This window comes from Bombus bifarius, unplaced genomic scaffold, assembly GCF_011952205.1.
Source record: "Bombus bifarius isolate JDL3187 unplaced genomic scaffold, Bbif_JDL3187 scf7180000008210, whole genome shotgun sequence".
NCBI lineage: Eukaryota > Metazoa > Arthropoda > Insecta > Hymenoptera > Apidae > Bombus > Bombus bifarius.
The window spans coordinates 297,738-323,818 of NW_022884513.1; the positions used below are offsets into that span (position 1 = coordinate 297,738).

Consider the following 26,081-nt stretch of genomic DNA (forward strand, 5'->3'; position numbering starts at 1 on the left):
TATATACTTATCTACCTTACATCATTAATCAATGATGTGCAGGAATATACACATAGATCTATCATGTCTCAATTGAGGAAAGCAAAAAAGCAACAGGATACGTGAGTAGGTTAAACCATATTTATTAAGAAGGAGGATATTTATTTACATCCATGATTAGTATATTTATGAGATTATTATTTTAATTTCAAATTGTGGAAGTTTATATTCTTAATTAATATTCCTTTATTAAAATTTGAAGTGACATAAGAATATTTCCATGATTATTCTGATTCAATCGCCTTTTGAATTTTGTGACGGCCTCAGTAATAATTACGGTCTTTCCTGGAATTCGCCCTTGTTCAAAGATCGATATAAGGATCGATCGAATGAATTATGTGTTTAAACTTGTTACTGCATGCTTAATGCTTGGAAAAAGTTGAATGACTTAAGTCTATCGAGGAAACCGGTTGCTCTGTGTTGAGTCTCTGACTTCACGACAGTTGGTTGTTGATCGCGGTACATGGTTGTTCGTTACGTTATTCTCCTCGTTCGACTATACTTATTCGTTGTGTTATTTTGTCTAATTTTTTTTTTTTTAATATTTCAATCGTATGAACCTATCGATGGAAATATGTATATCAACATTAACATCACGGGCCGCGTAATCGTACTTTCTCATTGTAATTTTCGCGGTTTTGTTTGACGTTCTATGTCATTACTTGTGTGAAAGGAACGCGCTTAATTTCCTGATTGGTAGCTCTGAAATATTGTTACGGTATGTAAGTCAAGACAAATAAAATATACAAGTGAAATGATCAGCGGCACTTTATTTTCTCTAATTGTTTTCGATAGATTGTGACGTGACAAAATAGATATCAATCCAAAATATTTGCGACAAAAATAAACAATATTATGTCACATCATTTCCCTATGGATATCGTTTCTGCCCTACGAATATTAAGTTGTTTTTTGTGTGGCAATTTATTCACATTCTATTGTATGGGTATTTAAATTAGTGGTTGATATACATTTATTCTCAATATTTGAAAATGTTTTTTCGAAGCTTATGATAATTTTATTTGTTATCATATGGAATTTTCGTAACGATATAATCAGTTTCTATAATTCCTTTATATTTCAAATTTAATTTTTCCACTTTTTTGTTGAATTTAAAGTTAACTATGCCATGCATACTTTACTAAATACTTTACTAAAAAAGAAAGCAAATAAGAAAAAGATCGATTGCTTTCTAACATTACTCTCTAGAAGCAAATTGTTTCGTGGAAAGTATCTCTTGAATAACGAGGCAAGAGAGAGACAGAGAAGATGGGGATCAACTCAGGTAAAATAGAAGCAACTTACGTCAAAACTGAAGAATTCAAGTTATTTGTTTGCACACCTTTTACCGATTATCGATCGACATCAAAGTGTCCCTGTCAGAAATATAATTAACCCTTTTTGTGAACGCGAAATAGATGTGTCCGTAATATTCTCATGACGTGAATGTGTAGAGGACAAAAATTTAGTCGTGTAAAGCGGATACTAGTGCATCACAAATTGTTACTAAATATACAGAAAACTATTTATAAAGTTGAATAGCAAACGTTTATCAACGATCGGTCTCTACTTCATCGTTTGCTAATTGTCCAGTTCAGTCGGTAATATCATTTAGTCAACCTTCACGTATGTGCATATTATTTTTGTATTAAGTTGCATGCGTATAATTGCATGTAAGTAGTAACGAGAAAAGATAGTTATGTATCAAGAAAGCATATGAAACCGAATATTTTTTCCACTAGCACGATTCACAACGAACCGATGTAATTAAGAAAGATGTGGATCGTGAAATATATTATATATTAGAATTCTCTTCAATGTAATGGTTAATATGATCAAGAATTATGTCATCGCCATAGGATAAAAAAATTTCAAGAAGCAATTAGACTTTTGTTTTGTGAAGAAAGACGTAAAAACTTACAATGAGGTGTAGTGTTTACGCAAGTCTATATCCGTGATACGTAATTATTGCTCGTATTCCTGGAATGGTGTTTCATTAAATCCTTTAGTATCTTTCGCTTTGTTCTCCCATGATTTACTGACCCCTGACTATTCATATTACCCGGTAATGTGGTACACAGTTCACTTTCTTGAATTGAAATTGATTTCCGTATGGCTCTGACATCTGTGACTCATCAGGTGATACTAATGCAAACGGCGCCAAATTCAAACATTTGATATTCCATAATTGCTGCTAAATACATTAGTAAATATGTAATTATGATAAATAAATGTCTCACAAATGTTTCTATCGAAAAAATGTGAATAGTGTAGCAAAATTAATTTGCTTATTCATCGAAGGAAAACATAGAGAAACGAGCAGTTTGTTCCGATACTGTGTTCAGAAAGTGCAACGTTTAGCAAGTTAACAAGCTTTATTGAAACACTAACAGCTGCGAGTCGCATTAAGGTCGCATGTGTCAATTACCAATTAGGGATATACACGCAATAGATACATGCAATAGTGTAAGAATTCCACAAACTCATTGTGAACTATGGACCTCTGTACGTCTGCTACGTTCCATTAACACTATGCGCATCGGTATATTTTTGTTTTTCAAGACTATATTATATTCAGGTCCATTCTAATAACAACAATCTTTATTTCGTATTTCTTCAAAATTTCAATAAAAGCTACAATTTATTTAAGCTTATTTATTAGTAAAAACGGATTTTTGCCTATTACTACATATTGCATAGTAGTGAGGGCAAGTAAATGGCCGTCAAAGATCCATTATGCGTATCATCGCAAGAGCTATTAAGCTTTCATATGTGTTACTTGACTTCCATTACGTCTATTATCGGTGTTATCAAGCAAATCTGGCTTCATAAATCAGGTTTTCGCTCGTTTCCAGCTTCCCGGAGCCAGAATGCTGGAAACACAGGAGAGGGGATACTTTCATTGGGCAGATTGGCTGGTGTTCGCGCTGATGCTAGCCGTATCTGCCGCCGCAGGATTATGGCATTACAGGCGAGCGCAGAAGTCGAGCACGGAAGATTATCTCTTAGGAGGAAAGAGTATGGGTCTCTTTCCCGTGTCCGCTTCCCTCATCGCCAGGTAGTTTCTCCCTTGAATCTTTCTAATTGCCACTGAATTAAATCGTCAGAAATTTGATCGTGATTGATCCGTGAAAATATAAGTATAGGAAATGGAATTTTTATTCTTTCCAGCTTCATATCTGGCGTGACGATTCTTGGAACACCCGCGGAGATATACAATTTTGGAACACAATATTGGATTACTATTATCTCAATATTCTTTTCGGGCGTCGTCGTGGCTTTTATTTACGCTCCAGTCTTCGTTTCGCTAGGATTGAATTCCGTTTACGAGGTATATCTACCGGGAGTATCTAATGAACATGCTAATAACATGTACGCATAATTTATTTATGATTTTCTTGTAGTATTTGGAAATGAGATTCAATCGTGGTGTAAGGATTCTCATATCGGCGATTTTCCTCGTTGATGTGGTAAGTGCGACAGTATCGATGAAGCTGCTATGTAGCACCTATTTATCCTATCAGCTTGGGTATAAAATTCGATAGGCACAATTAAGAAATTCGAAAGTTCGAAAAATATAATTTATTAACGATTTTAATTCGACGAAAAATGATTAATAACAAAGTTACATCACGTTACGTTACGAAAACACGAAACTTTAATTTGCTTCTCTTTGAGAATGACCAATGGTACCGACTGATCCCATGTTGCATTAATAATATCGTAATAAACCAATTTTAGGTACTTTACCAATCGATCGTGGTCTACGTTCCAGCGTTGGCGCTAAATCAAGGTATTACGTGCCCATATTATCTATAATAGAATATTAACCGAATATTACCAAAATCTTTCTGATTAATTACAGTCAGCGGCATTGATGTACATTTGATCGGGATCATTGTATGCCTTGTATGCGTGTTCTACACTGTTCTGGTAAGTTCTCGTTTTGAAAATTCATCACGATATACGTTTAGCCGATTTGTCGTTAATAAAACGAAATAATATTCTACAAAAACTGTTCCTTTGTTGTCCAAATGATCTTTGTGTTAGACTAGAGTTATATCACTAGTGATTTTCGCTTACTTTGACTTTTTCGAAACTCAATAACTCGCAATACCTCTATATCAATAAATTCGATTTTGCTTCGTGAACGTCTCGATCCCATGAATTCGTATAAATATTGAATACGTAGAAAACTGTGTGCGCTGTTGTACACAAAAAATTCTGGGGTCACGTATTTGAAGTTAAAAATACTCGGGCAGTGCGAGGCAAGGACACGTAGCTTCTACGAGCTGTAAAACTTGCATGCCTCCACAGTATTTCGTGTGAATTTTTTTTACCAGCCTTCCTTCCTCTTAATAATAGTTTCATGAAGCTTTCTCTTTGATCCTCGCTAGCTTTGTTTATAAATATCCGAAGAAACGAGATTAAACTCTATAGGTAGTTAATAACGATATATTTATACATAGTGACGTTTACCGTATTGAAAATTATGTTGAGGGTTTCTAAAAATTCAGGCGAATTGAAATGCCTTTGAACGAGTTTCCAACAAACTTGATATAACTTTGAAAGGCACTGATCCAAGTGGTAATGATATATTTTTCTATGTCTTTGCAGTCTTGTTAAATATAAGTAATAATAAACTAGATATGATAATAAATAAAATAAACAGAAATAACAAATCGTAAATAGAAACACCTTCGTAGAAACCATGACGGTAATAATGATTCAACGATTACGCATCGAGATCTAAAATCGACAAACGTATTTAATTAGGAGAATGTGATCGCGTTGAATTATCGTGACGAAGCTGATTCATCGTGAACCCTCGAGGACTTAACAAGACGTATCGCGGTGACGGAACACATGTAAAACGAGCGTAGGGTAGACTAGAAGTCCAGCCCCGACCGGGTGACTCGGTGTCTAGGTATATGGCAGCTAATTTTCCAAGGACGCCGGTTCAGCGAATTCTCCCGGGGATAGCTGGAGTTCCTCGGACGGGAGGATGCCGGTAGCTGGTAGGAAACAATTTTCGGTGGACAATGCCGCGAAGAATCTCTCACGCGGACCCGGCTACTGGAAATGTTTATGGACGGAAACTGAAAGCTCGACAATGGCCCAGCGGAAACAATGGCGCGGAGCACGTCGAGTGCTCGTTCCCCGTGGTAGCAGATCACAAAGCCAGCGCCGAAGTGATTAATCGCATGCTCGCGCGCGCTTGTAATTATTCAAGCAATTTGTTGTAGCCCGCGAATTAATGAAAATTTATCGCGGCCCAGTGACTCCTTGGAAATTTGTTTATTACCGCCATGGTCGCTTTCGCGTGTCTGTAAGCTTGTCTTTCGCTTAACGATCGCGTCTACCAAGACTGTAGTCCGCTTTTTCGTGCAGCTTTTGAGGCCATTCTTTCATGAAGTTTGATGGTTCTTGTTGTTATGATAAAGGAGCTGCGCGTAATGACGCTTTGCAGGTTGCAGGTGGCATATACTATTTCTTGTAGATTTAAGTGTAACGATGGATGAGACGGAATTCAATGAAAGGGTAGTTAGTCACGATTGTTCATGGCTATCGATGGATACATAGATGAAAGGTGGGTTAATTGGAGAATGTGATTACTAGGGTGGTATCAGGGCAGTAGTTTGGACGGATGCGCTTCAGGTCGGAGTCATGATTGCAGCTGTACTAACTGTTAGTATATTGGGTACTTATCAAATGGGCGCCGCTGAAATATGGAAGATGTCATTGGAAGCCAATAGAATTGAATTTTTAAAGTAAGAAGTATTCAACATTACGTTAAGAAGACAAAATAAGTTTGCAACTCCATCGTTTTATGTTATATTTCCTTTTTGTAGCTTTGATACGTCTCCTTATATAAGGCATACAGTATGGACCGTGTTAATTGGTTCGTGGCTCTATAGCACCGCTTACATTGCTGTCAATCAAACTATGGTACAGCGGTATAGGTCGTTGAAAGATTTGAAAACGTCCAAACTGTAAGTGAGTACAATATTCATTTCGATATATGTAAAATTATTTAATATATTATTTGTTTGTTATTGTATATAAATGTGTGATTTCAGATCATTAGCGATATTTACTATCAGTATTATGTTATTCATTTCATTATGTTGCTGGTGCGGCCTCGTCCTTATAGCCTGGTGGTCTCCACCTAAGTGCGATCCTAGAGCTACCGGTCTGATAACTGCTGACGATCAGTTATTGCCCGCTTATGTAATGGAAATTGCGAAAAATTTACCTGGAGTACCGGGCCTCTTTATTTCTGGAATTTTTGGAGCAGCTCTTAGGTAAGTACTTATCATGAATTTATCCTTATCTATAAATGATTTTTTGTTAAAATATGTTTCATCTTGTCTCAGTACCCTGTCTGTAGGCCTTAATTCAACGGCCGTAGTGGTCCTGGAAGATTTCGTGAAGGGTTGCTTCGGCTTGAAACTGACCGACCGATGCTCCCACATCTTTGTAAAATGTCTGGTTGTCTTGCTTGGTTGCATAGCTCTGGGTTTGCTATTCCTGGTCGAGAAACTAGGAGGAGTTTTAGCTGTGAATACTTTTTCATTTATTCTACTTATAAATTAAGTATTTTTTGATAAGATTGCATGATTCTCTTATTTTGTTATAGATAACTGGAAGTCTAGCAGCAATAGCTGCAGGCACTTCTTTCGGAGTGTTCACGCTAGGTATACTCTTCCCATGGACGAATGCTAAGGTGAATTATTGAAAGGCTTGAATTTGCTTTTTTTATATTTCTTTCCTACATGCCTTCTTAATCTGATACCTCGACTGTGGACATTTATGGGATGTTTAAAAATGAGATCTAAGCAGAGACTCGTGCCATCTATTAAATATTGTAGCAAGTACCGTATTTTTTCACATCATGTGCATTTTATACATTTTTACGCCATTAAATTCCCTGTAAATGCATAAAAGCGGTCTATTGATATCTTTCGTCAACATCGCAATAGACAGATATAAAAATTTCAATACTTTTGTTCCGTCGAATAGGGTGCGTTTATGGGTGCTATCGTAGGATTCGTGATCGCTGGCTGGGCGAGCTTAGGTGCAAATTGGTCTATCGGTGCTGGGTTGCTGGTTCCTAAGAAACTTCCAGTCCCCCTTTCTCATTGCCCAGGCAATATCTCCGAAAGTTTCCTGAAACAGTTTGATCGTCCGAAGTAAGTTAACCTTAGCCTTGGCTATAATTATTAAGTCTTTCATAATCAATTAAATCCTAAGTGGCCACCAGCGTCATCGTTGAAACGTATGATCAGAGTTGTAAATTGTTTTATTATCTTATTTGAAACTGTAACGATACTGGTTTATCCTCGTATTGAACAGAACTCTCCTTTGTTTTAGCGAAGACGATGTGTTTCCTCTGTATCGATTATCGTACCACTGGTTTACTGGTTTAGGCACGTTAATCGTTATCGTCGTAGGCAATTTCATTAGCTGGTGGACTGGTCCTACGGATCTTTCTTCTGTTGACAAAAGACTGCTTTCGCCGTTAATTCATTCGTGAGTTAAAAATAATATGTTTTTAACTACTCATAGAACTCCTACAAAATTTTGTATTTTTTAGATTGTTACCGGCACCAAAGGACGAAAATATTGTTCCTATTGGAAATAACGCTGGAAATAACGATTTGGCAACAACAGCAAGTCTCTTATTATATGATCTAAAGAAGAAAAGGGTAAATGTCAAAGATTAAATATTAAAAATATTTTCTAGTTAAAAATTTCTTCTGTTTTGATTTACAGAGAAGTCAAAATTTTCCTAATGGGGTCACAACATAATCCATGCATCAGGATTGAATAGCTTGCTGAACATTTATAAACACATTGGAGCTAAACCACTGCTATGATGCTGTGGATAATGCAATACTGAAAGTAAAATTTTCGGGTCGGGCGCATGTGAAATTTTACTTCTCTTGTTTGTCCCTCTTTCGGTACTTATTTAGGTTTAAACACCATTGTAGACAATAGTGTTCACATCGTTATAAGTCGTAGATCGACTTACTCACATAAAGCAAGGTTTCGTTAGTAAGGTCATATTAAGACGCAGTTACTAGAAACGTTTACGAAATGTTTTATATAACTTTTAGAGTATATGCAGAATAAATTTTTATATTATATTTTATGAGCCATGTCATGTCATGTATTACTTTTCGTTATATACAACCCTACCTTAATTTTTTCAATCTTTTTTACTTCAATTTTATAGAAAATTATTTTACAGAAAATTGCACTGTGATTGTCAGTAAAAATGTACAATCTTTCAGTACAATCGCCGCTATTAAATTAATGATCGCCCAGGACGAAACAAAGTCAGTCCATAAACGTGGCAAGCTGCGTAAGAGAATCGTGGATGCGGAGAAGGATGAGTTTTGCCGGCAGGTCCGGTTGCTCCTCACACCGAGTTCTCTAACTGAGTTTGTTCGGTTTTCAAGCTTTGGTGATTCCCGACGGTGTCCGCCGTGCGGAAGGCGAGCGAGTCGATGGAGAAAGGGAGACGAAGGAACAGAGGGAAGGACAGAGAAGGTAGACCAAGGGGAGCCAAGGCCCCGGGATATTAGCCGTCTTGTTAAGGGAAAGCTAACGCCGTCAAACGTCCTTATTAAGGCCACGCAAATAGCTGGTACGCTTCTCCATGCTTATCTCTTGACTCGGCTTCCTCGAAATTCAATTTTCGCCTGGTCGAAATACGCCCGGTCAAAAGCGACATCCTCCTTCAGCTCGATATTGTTCCTGACGCTGATCGTCATGATCGATATCCGCTGTGTCGTCACAGTTTTTGCACTGACGCTTTGAGGCGTGTCTCACGATTGGTCGGAATCGCTTGAAAGCTGGACGAAATGACGACAGGTGATTCGAGAAGAATTTATTGGAAAGAGGAACGGTTCATCGGTGTACGTTCTCAGGGTGGTGGGGATGAATTTATGGCGCAATGGTACGAGAAGCGATTTCTTGACGAAAGTAAGTCAAAAGTTTAAGCTTGATAGAGACCATTTTGTGGGAAGGTCCTATAAATGTTATCGCTTTGAACTTGACCATTAAAGATAGAAGCAAAATAGAAGTTTCGTAATATAAAGTCTTCTATTTATAATGGGAATAAAAGAAAATAGTTCTTAAGTCTTTCATTTTATTTATGCGATATCCATAAAGTTTATTAGATAATAGAATTTCCGTGATTTACTAGAAAAGTTTTATTCTATGGAACTTGTATTCTTATGAACGGATCTCTTTCTACAAGGGAGTTGAAATGGTCCTCGTTCTCTCCCCTGGGCCGAAGCTTAACGATCCCGAGTGCGTTCTTTTTCTAACGGTATCGCGGGACGGAGATGCGTGTAGAATAGGAGCGTAGCCGCGAATTGCGCACGGTGCATGCGAAGGTTTCATTAAGAGGAGCGTGCGACACGTAGCGTCGAAAAGAAAATTGCGAGTTGCGGGCCGCGTGCGAGGCTTTATTAAGCGCGCTTCATGCGCGATTTGCATTCGTCTGGGTCGCTGATAGATTTGAAATTCCCACGTAGAACGTGCCACGGTTATATAGGGTCGAGAATTCGAATCGGGACGAATACTCGGTGACGCCTAGCGGAATGTACCTACGTAACCATGCGTGATTGTGTCGATGAATGAAGCAGGTCGAACAGAGACCGAGAATGGAGATAAGGTACGTCGGGGGAATAGGTTGAAAGAGGAGAGGTAGTTGGTTGCGGTTCGAAAGGGTAGAGAGAGAGAGAGAGAGAGAGAGAGAGAGAGAGAGAGAGAGAGAGAGAGAGAGTGAAAGATAGACGAAAGTGAGAGAGAACATAGATTTAAGGAGCAAGAAGGGGGAAAATGAAGCAGTGCTGCATAGTCGAGAAAAAGAACGCGAAAATCAAACGAGTGAGAAGCGGTGAGGGTGGAGCAGGGAAGAAAGTGCATGTAGGGCTTACATTCTTAAAAGGAATGGCTAGAGGCGAGAATGTATGAATTTGCGAAATAGAAAACGACGGAAGTCGAGTTAAACGAGATGCACGATTTAACGGATGAAAAGAAAGTGGGAACATTAGATGGACGGAAGAGCAGATAGCGGGGCGAATGGAATCGCCGGAACCTCGAAGAGAAAAACTTTTTTTGAGAGAGTTGAATAGAGGGAGCGAGATAAAGGATGTTAAATGGAAGGCAAAACATTCGATCCGCGAGGTGAGATTGAAAAGAGATGAGGCTACGATTGTATGTGTATGGAGCGAGCTATCGCATTAGGAAAAGTAAAGCGAATGAAATAGAAGATTACGTGTGTGGCGAGAGAGCCGGTCGAAAATTAGAGAGGGATACAGGGCGTGCAGAAGAAACGTGCGGCAAGAAACGTACGTCGAATTCGAACGGCGAATGAGGAACTGAGTTTTCACCGAGTAGGAGGGAAAATCGTCCTGTGAAGTCGGTGCAAACGAGACGCGAGTTGAGAGCAACAGAGAGGCGAAGTTTGGTGATGAACGAGACGCACGGGTACCAGGGGGAGGGTGGCGGTGAATGAGGGTTGGAACGAGCGAGACACAGAGGCTGGGCTGGTAGATAGAGACGGCTAGAGAGAGGTCGTGGCGGTTTGAATGGGGCTAGTTTGAGATAGTTAGCGGGCCTTCAGAGGCACAATCGGCCGCGATTGGCGGGCCTACAATCACACGTCGCATTATATGTCCATCAGCGCAGCGGATCTTGCAAATACGTTAGCGCGTGAGCCAACGAGTTACCGTCCGCAAAAATCTTCAATTCAAACCGTCGTCGATGCGGATACGGGTTTCTGTGGTCAGAGACGAAGGATTCTTAGAAGCGTTGCAGTTCGCATGAGATGTTGGCCATTTTGGACGTGACCTGTTAGAAAAAATATGGAACTCGTGAACGTTGGAATTGTGAAAAAAAAAAAAAAATAAATTCAATACTAATTTAAATATGCTAAAGAATTGAATGGAGCGATTTTAAGGATTATCCTAGCCTCGATTTTTGTTCTATCTGTGTAATACCCACGTCGCAAATTTCCATTGTAAGGGAAGACAAATAGTAAGCGATATTAAGTGAAGGCGCATCTGCGATTAGACGCAGAAGCACCGAAGCAAATATTGTCTTTTCTAATCTGCTGTTAGAGTCGTACTATCTTAGAATTACCATGGGATAGGATCGAATTCTTAGAGAGTTAATTGGGTCCTGGCTAGGGATTTCGCGCGAAGATTCTCTGGATGCAAAGACAAACGAGAATGGTCATAACCCTTAGTCTTGTTTGCCCAAGAGTAGAGTTACATTCAAAGGATATACTCTGGAACTGTTATCCGATGATAAACGGGCCAGCTACGCCCACTATTAAAGCTTTTCCGAATAATTTATAACCTTGTATAATCTCTAACATCTGACATGTATCAGATTACATGTATTACATCAAATTATGTCAGTTTCACGGAAAAATATACTTTTTGATTCTGCAACATTAGATCGTCACAAGACCTGTAGTCCTTCATTTCTGAAATCAAGAAAGAACAAAAAGAATATGATCAGAGAATATTTCCATCGAATTTTATCCCAGTCATCGCGTATATGTACTTAGATAGTCGAACGTTGGGAAAGCTCCAAAGGTCTTCAATATAAATAGGCATGACTATTCGAAACCTCAAATCAAACGTACCTGGAGGAACAGCAGCAGACGACTGACGGAATAACTAATTTATCAATTCTTCGCTTCGGTTGGCTCCGATACCTATGGCTATATTTGCGAACTCGTGTAAACAGACCTCCGAACTCCCAGAGCATGTTGTCGCGTCGTCGTCGTTGTATTTGGCTACGGAAGATCTCCAGAAAGCTTAGGATTCCGATGTTATCCTGTTGAATTACGTATATTTCTATTTATTCGATAAAATTTTTTACAACGCGTTATTTTATAAATCATATTGTATCGTATTAAAAAAAGGTATGATATTATATTTTTAAACGACAGCTGAAATCGTTACAATATTTAAAAGAGAATAGCACCAAAGTAGGATCATTAACAAAAAAAAAAAAAAAAAAGAACAAGGGAGAAAAAGGCGGCTAATTACAAGTTCGGATTATTGTTATTACTATTGTACTCATGGATTTAAATTTCCACGTTTTCGATGAAAAATATTTTTAATGCTTGAAAAAACAGGGTTTTAAGAAACACCACTCGAGGCAAAAAGCGTAAAACAAGCGTGCACCGTATAATGCGGAACAAGGGACGGGAAATCGGTTTATCCCAAAAAATGGGCAGCGCAGTAATGATGCCAATTAATGCAGATCGAGTAGCGCCATCATGGATTGTGGCGGGCTTGCGCTCCGAAATATTGTTCGCGATACGGCGAGATTGTTAGGATAAAAATTTCGCGCGCAAACGTGACGTATTAGCTGGACGAGCGAGGCATAAAGGCGTATAATTACCAGTAGGACGTTCGATAAATTGTAACGAAGATAGAGTGACACACTCGTGAAAGGAGCGTGTTTAAAGGGAGCCGTTTCGCTAATTGAAGAAAATTGCACACACGAAAAGGCTTTTAATTAAATTGACCGATTCAGCGAACGAGTTGTATTTATCTACCGTTTTATCGAAATTAAAAAGAATTGGTATTGTCAAGAGAGCCTATTTACAATTGTCAATGCTACTTGTTACTTTTTTTTTTCGAATATGTATGACGAACGAATCGATCAAATTCCTTTGCATCGTAATTTATTTAAAAAAAATTAAATGAAAAATTGATCTTTTTTCAGTTATCCGGCAGTTCGACGTTTTGTATAAAATTCAAGTTGCTGCTCGTAGTAACGGTTACGACTTATTAAGGGAGTTTTCGCATTTACGCTGTCGAATGGGTACAAACGTGTGCGCGACGTGTTGAAAATTATAATTCCCCTGCGTATACTTTACAGTGTTGCCCGTACGAATTTTAAAAGGTCTCGATGTTCAATTTAAAATTTTTTAACACGTAACACGCGAACAGTGTTGTGCGTGACTATTATTAATAGGGGTAGGAAAAAATCCAATCGAATCGAGTGCGGTTGTAGCGGCGATTTTATCGTTCGTCAAGATGAAATTTATAACAGCCGTTGCGCTTAATTTGTTTCGAGTGATCGAATGGCGTTCGAATTTTTTTTCCTACGTGCAATTGTTCTATTTTTGGCGTGACCGTTTAGTAAATTTTTCCACAATCGTATATATTTACTTACCGTTTATATGTTCCGTGTGTGCATTCGTCTGTTTCATTTCACTAACGATGATTGATGCTGTTCGTTTATTAGCACACAATAATCCGATGATAAAAAAAGGTTTCCAATAAGACACGTGAATTTATCCATTAACCTCTAATGACGCGAATTTATCTACCGACCATGGGAATCGAGCGTGGAATCGAGCTAACGATGTCTCGCATCTACGCTTCTATTCGTTAGTTGCGTGACGTCACGATGCAAAAAGGCGGCAACTGTGGAATCAGGCGTTCGGTGTGTACATTTTTTCGTACAGCGATGTTTGGATCGTTCTGTTGCTATTTTTGTTGCAATTCTTTCAAACAACTGAATAAATGTGTGTTCCCTATAATGTGAGACGTGTAAATGAAGCCGAAATGTGGATGGATGATATATTCAATAATAAAGGATGAATCGCAGTTAGGTAAGTACGATTCCAACCTTACAATTTCATACGAAATGACACTATGCATATTGGTATCTAAATATATGCTAATTATGAAATTAATAAGTATCAATTTAATAAGGGTCGACATTATAATATCATGACACTCAATAGATGCCCTGAATGTCTATTAAATAAATATAATTAATTTTGCTATGTAATTGTCTATTCGATATAAAAGTTCGATTCGATATAAAAATTCGATTGTCTATTCGATTGTAAAAATGTTAGGCTATGATTACAATGGGCACAGAGGGATCGTCCAGAAAGTAATACTCGTTTTGAAATAACAGCAATACAAATATTATACATTTTAAACAGATTTCTCGATCTATATTTATAATTTTAGTATATATACTAAGTTATTTTTCAATATAACCGCCAGCTCTATTTGAACACTTATCGTAATGTTATACGAGTTTTTGTTATCGTCATACGTTACCGCCGCCAATTCACATAACCATCGTCTTACGCAATCTTTTAAATCATCGTTTCTTGTGAAGCATTATCGACCAAACAATCCTTTAAGTTTTGCAAAAAACTGCGATGAACATCATTTGCAGCAAAATCGCAGACACGTTCTTGAGCTCCTTTGTAGTAAGAGACGAATGTTCGCAATTACGTACAGTTTTTCTGTCCCTATTGAATTCCCGCATCCATGATCTTACCAACAGTTCATTCATAACTCTACTACCTACTTTAATTTCCATTTAATTTATTTAATAATTTACTTAATTTAATTCAACAAAACCCTCCATTAACTGCTGTAATCTGGCAATTCCTTTGGTAATTCCTGTAATTCCTGTAAACTGGTGAATTCCTTTTGGAAGAATTTTTTCAGCGTTCGAAATTCGCATCATCATTTCAAACGTATGATACAACGACAATATTAAATATTTAAACACAAAATTTTGTATGATTTATGTCGATACATGAACGAAGCTAGACAACCTCCTATTACATTCTATCGTTTTATGTGACTTCTATATATAAACGGGTAGTTCTCTCTGGACGACCCTCGTATATTCGATTGTTCTGACGTATTCGTCAGAATGACAATTTGTCAGGACACGGATCCACTGTAACTACAGGTTTGTTAGACGTGAAGTATAGAGTGTGCATTATTCAAATGACAAGTCAAGGTTTTACGAAGGACATAATTTTCATCTATTTCAAATAACTGTTCGAAATGTCAATCGAAACATGACACATAAAAACGAATTGAAACAACAAACTCGATATCTTGTGTGTTGATACAAAGCACAGGTGGTTAAACGCACATGAAAGTAAGGCATTGTTTCGAGAAATGTGTACCATGCAATTGAAGAATCAGATAACCGTGGTTCCCTTTTTTCTCTTTTTACATAAAGCTATTAACGTTTATTCATCGGTTAAATATTAATCCCTTCTATATTTGACATTTCCATCTTGTAAACGATCGTTTTTATTGGTCGTACATATTGCCAATTTCAGGGTTAATTTATATATGATTTCGGTTTGAAACGTCCATTGTAAACAACCACAGACGTAATTAGGACGGTTATACGACTGAAAACGTGTATTTTGTTGATATTTAATTTACGCTAGGTCGATCAAACGAGCGCGTTATATCCATGAATTTTGACTTCATACGCCAGGCGAGAAGGAAACGCCCCGAACCTGAAACCCAATTGCGTGTTTTTCATTTCCAAGACAATTGATGAATCAATTATTTTATCGATTACTTGTCCCATTCATTTCGTTTAAATTACCACTAGATCTTTTCCTCTAAATTCGTTTTATTTGTTTTTGACATATTAAAATTAATGATTCAAAATTCACTGTAATATAAATTAAATAATAATAATGTAAAAATAAGTAATAATGTGAAATAAATGAAAAAAGAACTATTTCAATTATTTAAAGATTTAAGTCGTTAAATTTAAACCACGACCTAGCGTGTGAGATCGCGAATGATCTTCCCTTAATAGAATCTTCTTTCCAATTGAATTCTCCAATTACTCAAACCGTTAATGCACGTATTTCAACACATATCTTTGCAATCGTAGTTGCAACATTATCATTTCCTACGTTCGTTGGAAACTTTCACGTTTTCATTCGGCGTAATCCCTCAACACGCGCCTCGGTGATCGGTAAAAAGGATCGCGGACGAGGCAATTAATCACAATAAACGTCATAATTACTTAACGCGTGACGCAATAAACATGGCTCGTCGTTGGCAAAGCGAGAGGCTGACAAAAGGTTAGACGGTTTGAAAAGACGCGGCCAGGTGACTTGTCGGTAATTTTTTAACCCGCCCCGAGTCCTCGGGGATCCAGGACACAGAGGTTGGCGTCATATCGAGATTACGCGAGGAAACGCTGCCTATCAAGCATCCACCAATCTCCGGCCGCGAGTTTCAATGAAGGTCCACTGGGATCTCGTGACTTCGTGTTGAACATAATGATACTGAATACTTTTCCCTGGCATGTGGATTGTCCTAGGAATCCACGCGTCACCCTTCCAACAAAAACATTCAGTTTCGTCGGTCTGTTCGTTTTATTCCCTCTTTTCACGGGTTTAAATACACGTCGACGATAATGCAATGTATTCTATGAATTTCGTGATTGGTAGAGATGTTCGTTAATTTTCCGTGTTTTGTTAGTTTTTTAGAGTGAAGTGGTGCATTTAGTTAGACGCCAGGGAATATGGATTTGCAAATGAACGTTTGAAATTTACGGAATCGAGAATTGGAACACGGAATTCAATATCGGGGATTTTTCTTGAAATGTATTTAATGGCAGGATTTATGGGGGAAGAAGATCGATCAATTCGTCATATTTATGAAAATTTATACCTTTATAGACACTATCAGAAAGATTGGTTCTAAACAGAAAGCTGGTTTGCTTATTAAATATTATAACGAATATTCTACATTGATTATTTTAATATTTTACGTTATAAAACACATATGTTGAAATGCGCGCGCTAAATATTAGAACGTGTCCTAATACTTCTGGTCGGTTGCGTGCATCCCATGCACTTTTGCATTTTTAAATTTCTCAAAAATATCTAAAAATTCCCACTATATATAGTTATATTACTATTTCATGAAACTAACACAGTAACTTACTAACAATTTTATACTTAGAAACATCATCTCTTCTTACAATCCATTTTCTCATTAAAACTGCAACAAAAACGCCTACAGAATAACGTTAACTATGTATTTCAAGATATAAGCAATTCGTCTCCTATTCTCACTAAAGCGAACAATCGGCATCAATTAATCTTACAATTATTCGCGTAGTCCAATAAAATAAACGAGCGAGGAATATCATTACAAGGATCAAACGGCATCCCCGTGTACAAGCGTCTAACTAGGGTCTGCTTTGTTAGGAGAAAGCAACGAGACTCCTCTTACTGAGAATGTCTGCGTAGGTTCGTGCTGGTGGTCGTAGCCACGGCCGTGGTCGTGGTCGTGGTCGGTAATATTTCACGGTAACGGTATTTAGCGGAACCGTCGCGACTGTCATCCGCGATGAAACGGTGGAGGCAGGGAAGACATTAAGCGTAATGAATTACTAGCCGGGAGGAGTAATGTGTCTTAATTACGGACCCGCGGCACAATAATTATGTAATTAGGCATTGTTTGCCGACCAGCCCCTAATCACAATCCCGATGTCGCAGCCTCGTCACGGCTCGAGGTGCTGCACCGCGTTATCGACCGGCTCCGTTCCAACGTCGTTCGTCCGCGTCTAGACGCCGACGCTCGCCTCCTGTGTGACCGGCTTTGTACGACCAACTTACTCCCCTAACGAACTTCATCGATAAACAACTAGAACATTCTTATTCATTTACTTCTTTTTTTTTCTTTTTTATACAATTTTGTGTTATACATTGAATGTTATACGTTGGAAGATGTTCTCTGGGTTAAGGAGCGTGTGGTAATTTGTATTTAGGGTGGTAACTTCTTTAACGATGCGCTTATTAATTTGTTAATTGGATCATAGATCAGCCAAAAAGATCCATAATCATGGTATTTAAAGTTGGTACAGACAGATCAAGTTTAGTTAGGTTGATTTTAATCCTTTGAAATTTAAGTATAATATAATTTATCAGTAACAAAAATGAAACTTTATATTGAAAACGGTATATTGAAAAATTGAACGAAGATCTATAAATAATGAAATCACTTTGTCCAAGAGATTAGGAATTCGTGTGACGAGTTAATTCGTCTTCTTCGGTTTCCATTAATATTTTTTAAAAAATTGTATTTATAAATATATAAGCAAGACTATATATAGAATATATAGAAAATATATTGGATATGTGGCTATTGTATCTTCGTACATCGTAAAGTATTAACTACATATGGGACAAAATGATGTGGCAATACAGTTTCTTTTAAATACCACGGCACAGTTAATGAACGTGAAATCACGCGATTGCAGATATTTATTAAACTATTTCTAGTATAAATACGGCGATATTGGAATTTTCGATTCTTATCGCCTTATGTTGGCATAGCAATTATAAAAGGTGAAAAATGCTACGAGTTTTAATACCAAGTCGTTGAGAGACATGTAGTAATATCCGGGCTTTTTTAGATTCTCGCGATACGATACACGTTAATTATACGCCTATTCCTTCCTTTTCGCCTACGCTTGTCAGAACCGCGTTCGCCGTGGTTAGGAACGATTATGTCGAGTTCAGCTGTCCTTTCCCCTTTGTCAACATAGCGCCTTCAGATTCAGCCAGTCTGCACAAGTCATCTCTTGGATTGCTATCATAACCAACGTTTAACCAACTACAATTGTTCTTTGTTTTACCACCGTAATCGATTAGAATGAATCGAAACGAATAATTTCCTAGAATGATATCTTTTGATAAGTAAATCTAGTACCCAGATTTCACCAACCTGTTCAGTCGTCGCTCTTAGGCAGAATAATATACATGTATAAATTTATGTATAGATTGTATTTATACTTGCAAAAAATAAAACAAACGTAGGTGGAGAACATGATAAGTCAAACTTCTCTCGTAGAAGAATAATTTAAAAATTCAATATATTGTCGATCAATTCCACTTCAATATTATTTTCTCATGTGATTTCGGGCTGAAGTATGTTTTTGTATTAACGTAATAACTAAACTGACGTTATCTATTTTTTAAAAAATTACTTAATTTATCGTACTTCTGTCGTGCAGTCTTGAAGTTTTAATTCCGTGATTAGAAGTTTCTGATTACAAGACGACTAGATTAATAGGTTAAATCTCTCTCTGGTAATCAAATAATGGAATATAATAAAATTATAGAACACAATCTAATTGCCGAAATATTCAATCGAACTTTTTTAATCTTTCGTCGATGCAGTCACACAGCATCCATCGACACTTCCGGCGCACAGAGGCCAGGGTGATCACGATGCATTAATATTTATGCGCGAAATCAAATCCGTAAGCCGTGAGGTCTCGACCTGGTGGAAACGTAAGCACAGGAATCGAGTCACCTAAAACGCAAGACAAACACGATGGTATGTCATGGGCTTCGCAGATTTCCTGCAGGTATTTGGGATACCTTCTCCCCCGTCGTCGTCGTTCTCCTCTTCATCGTCTACAGTGCAAACCGTTCCATTCCAAAATTTACATCGTTCGTCGTACTCGCGCTTCCCAACTTGGTGTCGTCGGATTTAGAACAGTCGGATTAAATTTTCGGCTTTGTATCGAGCGGTGCGTAAGGCGCGTGCAAAATACCGTGTTTGCCTATCCGTGAAATAACACCAGTTTAGCGGTGATATCCGCTTAGCCGTCGAAATCTTCGAAATCGATGAAAATAAACGATGTTTCTACTGGGTTGTTCATAAAGTTCGTCGAGAAATTTGAGAGCAAATTTGAAGATATCGTATCTTTATAGAGTTATCAGATCGTTAAACAGAATATGCAGCGTATCTTCCGGTAACTTTTTGTTATTTGTCGAGTAGCATAATGATCGCTTTTCCCAAAAAATTATTTTAGCGATGAATTAAAGTATTGTAGCCTTCTTCAGGTTTGTAAATTATACAATTTCTTATTATGAAAAAAGCTTTGAAAAAATTGGAAATCTTGTTAGAAACTCTCTCGATAAATGTATTTCCAGAATTTCTCAGGCAACATTTACATACGTAGATATCAAGTGGTAATATGTACGTTATAGCAGAATATATTGCTGCTTTTCGAACCACTCGATACTAGAACATCCACGAGATACGGCTATCTTCTTTAATAAATCGAACGACGGTTACAGTGTCTCATTGTTTCTTTAAATAATAATCGACGATGAGAAAACTGTTTAAGTTACTTGGTACTTCGATCGCGTAATAGACTTGCGTAACGGAGAATGAAAATAAGAAAGATAGCTATAAATTGTATCGGTCGAAGAAAACAAAAGAAAGAAAGGTTTGTAGGGAAAATTTAGCGGAACGATAGTTAAATGAGGGACATTCTGTTTTCTAATTTATTTCCTTATCTCATTTGGTATAAACCGAGGCCTACACGCTCAATTATTCCTCTTGGAATAACCGCGTAAACTGGTTTGCAGAGTTAAGGCTACAGGAGAGGCAGCCTGTACAAACCAGTTTGTGCAGTTCAGTACGCACGGGCAACACGGCGTATTTAGACGGTTCTACATGCTCGGCCTAATCCGTACAAACCAGTTTGCGCAGTTAAATACGCGCGAGCAACACGCTCCAAATTCTTGATTATGTTTTCCAACAATGCCGCTGTACTTTTGATATACCATCAACTTTAATGGCATCCGGGAAGAACGGAACTTTCTTTCTTGCGTCAGGAGTACGATATAGTTCAAACTAATCCCGTTAACGTTATAAGATGATATTGTAGTAAAATCGTTCGGGAGATATAAATGGTAAACGTGGAAGGTATTAGTACACTTTAAGATAGAATTTCTACTTGAAATACGTAATACGAGCATTCTATATTGTCGCGAATAAATCAACCATGAATTTCGGAGCCATTAATCCCGAAAATAGCTTATTGCAGTTCGAGATCGAACTTTTACATCGGCCTCCTTATGGCTGATTCATGAAGTCCGTTACTACTGCCATGAATCTATTACGATTGGCTGTTATTCAAACGGCGCGGCGGCTGGACATTGGAACGGCAACAAAAGATCATCCACGAGCCTTACATGGTCGTTATGTTCGATCTATTCCTAATGGTCTCGGCCTTCACGGTTCTTGACCCTGTTCGCTATCATAAATCGCTCCAACATTGGCGAATAATCGATGACATAGAACCGGCGGTTGTAGGGCGTTCGAATAGTCATAGAGAGATGTATGTACACGCGTTTCACGTGAAAGCCAACGAATTAATCTTGAACGAACGAGTTCCTCGAATTTTTCTTCCTAAAATCGTCTAAGCTGATGGAGTGCTACGACTTAAAATTATCGTAGCAGACATTTTCGTCGAGTAATCGATGTTCAATAGCCTGTTTACTCGAGCACTAGCATTGCGATAATTTACCGAATATCAGCGAACGTATCGAATATGCCGTATGGAACGCGAATTCTCGATGACATCTTCATTTTCTTGGTATCTCGACGACTCTATCGTTCTTCCGGAAGGGATAGAGAACGGGACGACAAACAGGCTTCGCCGGGACTTGTCGCGAACGCGAAATAGATGGCACGCTGCCATAGCGGAATGATACAATGGCACGGAATTATTCATAATTTTCGCAAGTTGGTTTAATAAACTTAAAGCGAAGGTGGGCATTCATCAGGACGCAGTGAGGAGCGTAGCTCGAAGGAAGGAAGGAAGGAAGGAAGGGGTTATAAATACGTCGCGAAGACACTCTTTAGCCGACGGAGAAGGAAGAATGAAGAAGATAGGGGGAACGGGTTAGTTACATACACTTCTCTGAGTCCTGATTTGCATGTCTAAAGCTTAAGTTTAACATCCACGGAGTGTCGTGGTCTCTGGCGGGAACAGCTCATTTAAACGTAAAAAGGAAAAGAATGTAGAGAGAAAGAAAAGAAAGGTCGAACGTTTTACGCTTATGGCGATAGAATGCTTTCGGCTATATTTGGACGATTAGGGACACGCTAATAGAGGAATAAAGAAAAATTACCGAATGAAATATAAATGAAATAGTTTCGGGATCGGCATAGGAAAACTAATTAAAGTTATTCGTGAACTTTTGCATTCCGTAGAAAATAACCCCAAACTTTTAAAATTCTCTAGAAAGTAATTTTCTCGTAACGAACTAAATTAAAAATAATGGATTCGATGATATAAAATTTGTTTCTTCAATTAGATAGCTTTGATAACTCGCAAAAGCTACTATCGATTTAGGCAATAAACTGTGATGTATGGTAATAAGAACCAGTTTAATCACGTGCATTTATACAGTTGCCATACTCGGTAAATGTTTACCATAGAAAATTCATTACAAGTTTGTACGGAGCGTTCTTCTTTCTCCTGTTAATGCCCAGTTGTATCAGTTTCATTGAATATGCATAGTGGTGATCCAGGCTAAAGCGAAAATAGAGATTTCGTGGGATAAAGTGGTATTGATTTATGAAGGTTTCCAAGCATCTGTCAGGCCGAAACAGGTATCGTGAATCGTAGGCTGTGGAATAGCCTGCGATATGAAAACGATTTTTTCACCTAGGTATATCCTACCTTTGTTTAGTTTTGATACCATTTCCATGATCGAACGTACGATTAAATCGCGCTCGTCATCGAACTATCCCATAAAACTACTTGTATAAATCTTCCTTTCTTTTTTATAGAAAATCTAACAGATTAAAATCGGCGTCGAAACCTTACGACATCTAAAATAACTTTCTCCGGTTCTTACACGTAACTCGGTTTAGAGCGTAGGTAGATTACTTGATGAAACGAAATTCACTCCGTGGAACAACTCGGCAACTTCTGCATCGGATTCTGTCGGTGCAAATGGATGTTAGGGAGATCCGTCACTCTCTCACCGGGACTTTTATAACTTTTCTACTCTTCGAGTGGGCCAACTTTTGTTTCCATAATGTATTAACGAAAACGTTTTAACGCGATCGAAGACAGACACATCGAGATGTGTATCTTTCTGGATCGTCCCGTATATCGAGCACCCCTTTAAAAGTAGCCTCCGTCGAGTCGATTGGGGAGATAAAATTGAACGTGGCTGCCGCTATCCTGGTTAACCAAATGGTATAACGAAATTCAAATGGTATGCGATAAGGAAGTTGCTGGAATTCGAGCTATTAGTCTTTACGATGTGTAATAGTCTCGTAAGTGTATGCTACCGTGAGCGGAAAATCATATAACGTTCATAAATAAGGCAGTGTCATGGCTCGATGTAATGTAATGCAATAAATCTGTGCGTGGAGGAAGTGGAAGTGGAAGTGGAAGTGGAAGTGGAAGTGGAAGTGGAAGTGGAGGGGTGGAATAAATTCAGATTTGCCCAAGGCTCGGCGAAACTGGCCAAACGTAAGAATGCATGGCGTGGAACCGACACGCGGTGTAATATCATCGATGTAATTGTATGGAAATAAAAAGCACACCTTATCGTTTACATCTACGTGGGTCGAACTCGTGTCGAGGGTTTAACACAGGGCGAGGGGATGGGGAAGAACGAGAGGGAGGAAAGACAGGGTCAGAGTGGTGTTGGTGGAAGCCGATGTAACAGGACGAAGGTGGAGAAAGGGGGCGCCAGGGATTTATGTCTCGAGTAATACTACTCTTAACCGTAGCTTATTATGGAAATTTCCTTAAATTGTCGGTTGCCTCCGCAGAGAACAATGCAAACAGAAAATGGATAATTATTGGACTGTAAATTGTGGCGGGCATTCGGTAATTTATGTTAATACCGATCGTAAAGTAAATTCCAGTGTAGCGTAAGTGATGCGCACGTGGTACTTTGTAAACCAGTGAAAGTACAAAGCCGTTCGACGAGTAGCGTTTTTAGAATGTTGTTTTGCTGGCAGAACCGTCCGACAGAGAGGTAAATCGCGGCCTTCCATTAGCTACCCGAAACGCAGCCAAGCTTTATCGCTTCGTTTACTGATCTAACGATGCGTTTCCATTATGACCGAAAATCTCCATAATTACGAACTACGTTCTTCATTTTTTTTAACAAGTACAATTACGCTCGAATACACAATCCTTTGTAAATATAATAATACGGATAATGGACGAAAGAATGTGCCACTTTAACCAACAAATATCGCTGGAACGTGTCCACTTGGGGGGGAAAAAAAGTTGCACCGATTTTCACGAACGGCGTTTTTGACTTCCCTTTTTGCCCCGACCCGAGTATAGAAATTGTCGACGCGCGGATGAAGGACCTCTTCGCGGGGTGGTCGTCGGGTTACGTCGATTCCAGCCGACAATCGCAATTATCCAGTAGATAACGATTCCCGGAGGGCCGCCGCTAATTAATATAACCGGCGACGATTCGTTCGCGATTGACAGGAAAATGCGCGGAGGCCGACATCGTGGCCACCGGCTGCTACCTCATAGCCACCGTTCGAGTTGGTTCGCCTGGTGCCGCTCGCTCGTTCGTTCGTCGGTTCCGCTCGCGCTTCCATTCGTCCGCTTCTGTTCGCTCGCTTCCGTTCGCGCGCGTCGATCGTGTCGTGGCAGCCTGTCGGCGTAGAGGGAGTTCGTCACCGAGTACGCGGAAGCGGAGGGGTGGCCGGGGGGCTCGCAATTTGTCAGGTGACAGCCGAGAGACTGGAATAAATGGACAATTACACAAATACAATGTTTGACGTCATTTCAATGACGCGAGAGACACCTGTGATTGATTGTTAATTGCCTCGGTTTGTTACCCCGACCGGCGGTGCTGGTCGGGGCAAGGGAGGGAGGAGGGTGGTGTTGCGGACGAGGATGGGGTGGCGTGGCGGCAGGGGGTGGCTTGCCAGGAGGAGGTGAGAGAGGTAACACGGGATGGGCGCGAATAATTTAATTGAACCGATCGATGCGCGGCCTGTTTTCACCGCTTTTTCCGCTACTTTGCCGCATTCTTTTTATTCAAATCGAAACCCGTTCGTCTTTATCCGCGCGCAACCGACATCGCTTTCCGGCTCTATCGTTTCCATTATCGGTCCCGGACGGGAATACCGAGGGGTTTTTTTTCGATTCGTTAGATTTGCGTGGTCTTGATATGTACCGTTGGGTTGTTTCTCCGGTTCTTAATATTAACTTGCTGGCGTTATCATGGCGTTGTACGTACGTCTTTATTTCTTTCGTTTTCTTTTTCCACTCTTAACGCGTTACGAGCACGGGAACGAGCGCGAGAAGAGGCGCGACCGACACTTCGGTGGACGTTCGGCTGAATGTTTCAAAGCGGCATAACTTGCTGGCTGAGGGGTGAATAATGGAGAGGCAATAAAGTGCGCGGGCAAGAGGTTAAAAGATACTACGAAAATTGTATCTTCTGTCCCTTCTCGCTCTCGTTTCGATATAGTAGTATATCGTATAAGCATAAACATACGCGTTCAACCGGCCGATCGAAATACGGCGGCGTTCGTGAAACAAATGTTTAATTTCCGAAACTAAGTTATTCATATCCGCGTTTTCAATAGCAATGAAATTTATTAGCGGTGTCTTTGTTTGTTTCTCCGTAACTTCGTGTATATGAAAGTTTCGGTTATGTGTAATTACGAGGATACTAAATAAATTATACAGTTATTGTTTCTAACTCGGATTTTCAATGTAAAATGTACTCCCATCAAGCGTTATTATTGCCTCGTGCGCGTTCGACCATTCGGGAATTCATGGACCGATTACATCGGTCCTCGAATGATTTAATTCGTTGATTTTACTCGATCGATCAACCCTTATCCCTTTAGACTCTGGTCCTATGTCTGGGCTTGACATTCGATTCTACTTGACCTTTTCAATTTTTGATATATGACAAATATTTTCTTGTAGTATTATAATGTATTAGGTATATTATTACATTTTTTAGAATTGCGTGAAATTTGGAAACAGTTTACCGACTATGAACTAATAGAGTTAAACGTTGTTGAGACTGTAAAGGATTTGTAAATTCAAATATATTTAAAGAGAACCTACGAAAAATTTGCTTTGCACTCGTCTCTTTTTTCCATCAACTTCGATACGTAGAATCGTGGCTTTTTGCTGGTATCGACCGTTAAGATTCGAGATACGAACGAATCCGGTAAATTAATTCGTCGGACGTATCCCATTAGAGCGCATATTCGCCGGACTAACTTCGTTAAGAATGCATCGACTTGCTCTATCGTTCGCATCAGAACCGTGCAGCTGCTCGTTTAAAACTGCCAAACACACGTTGCTGTCTGCCCCACGAGCTATCTTTTTTTCCACGTAGCGTTGATATCAGATACTTATAACCA

General features: G+C 38.9%; 1 protein-coding gene and 2 long non-coding RNA genes across 4 annotated transcripts; 1 reads left to right on the forward strand and 2 right to left on the reverse strand.

Annotated features, from left to right (window-relative positions):
* The first annotated feature begins 538 nt into the window (after window positions 1–538).
* On the forward strand, window positions 539–8,197 carry LOC117210722 (sodium-coupled monocarboxylate transporter 1-like). 2 transcript variants are annotated; one of them, XM_033454012.1, is made up of 15 exons: window positions 539–757; window positions 2,895–3,097; window positions 3,211–3,370; window positions 3,444–3,509; window positions 3,781–3,832; window positions 3,905–3,972; window positions 5,659–5,810; window positions 5,892–6,032; window positions 6,120–6,344; window positions 6,417–6,600; window positions 6,680–6,766; window positions 7,063–7,232; window positions 7,414–7,572; window positions 7,637–7,748; window positions 7,816–8,197. In XM_033454012.1, exons 2-15 carry the CDS (start codon window positions 2,910–2,912, stop codon window positions 7,849–7,851), a joined length of 1,800 nt encoding a protein of 599 aa, XP_033309903.1. In that variant the 5' UTR covers window positions 539–757; window positions 2,895–2,909; the 3' UTR covers window positions 7,852–8,197. The 2 variants fall into 2 exon arrangements, with proteins under 2 accessions (XP_033309903.1, XP_033309904.1); XM_033454013.1 differs by lacking the exon at window positions 539–757 and adding an exon at window positions 1,249–1,324.
* LOC117210725 lies at window positions 1,083–2,436 on the reverse strand. Its single transcript, XR_004488146.1, has 2 exons — window positions 1,961–2,436; window positions 1,083–1,415 (listed from the first exon to the last, which is right to left on the reverse strand). It is a non-coding gene; the product is annotated as an uncharacterized LOC117210725 (long non-coding RNA).
* Window positions 8,198–10,520: 2,323 nt separating the features above from the next.
* LOC117210724 lies at window positions 10,521–13,435 on the reverse strand. Its single transcript, XR_004488145.1, has 4 exons — window positions 13,258–13,435; window positions 11,711–11,904; window positions 11,200–11,548; window positions 10,521–10,908 (listed from the first exon to the last, which is right to left on the reverse strand). It is a non-coding gene; the product is annotated as an uncharacterized LOC117210724 (long non-coding RNA).
* Between the last annotated feature and the right edge of the window lie 12,646 nt (window positions 13,436–26,081).

Excerpts from the sequence above, each read along its gene's own strand:
- LOC117210722 (XM_033454012.1), top strand. The coding sequence starts at position 2,910 with ATGCTGGAAACACAGGAGAGGGGATACTTTCATTGGGCAGATTGGCTG. Across the intron at positions 3,510-3,780 it reads CGATTTTCCTCGTTGATGTG|GTACTTTACCAATCGATCGT; the intron begins GTAAGTGCGACA and ends AACCAATTTTAG. Across the intron at positions 6,033-6,119 it reads GATTTGAAAACGTCCAAACT|ATCATTAGCGATATTTACTA; the intron begins GTAAGTGAGTAC and ends GTGTGATTTCAG.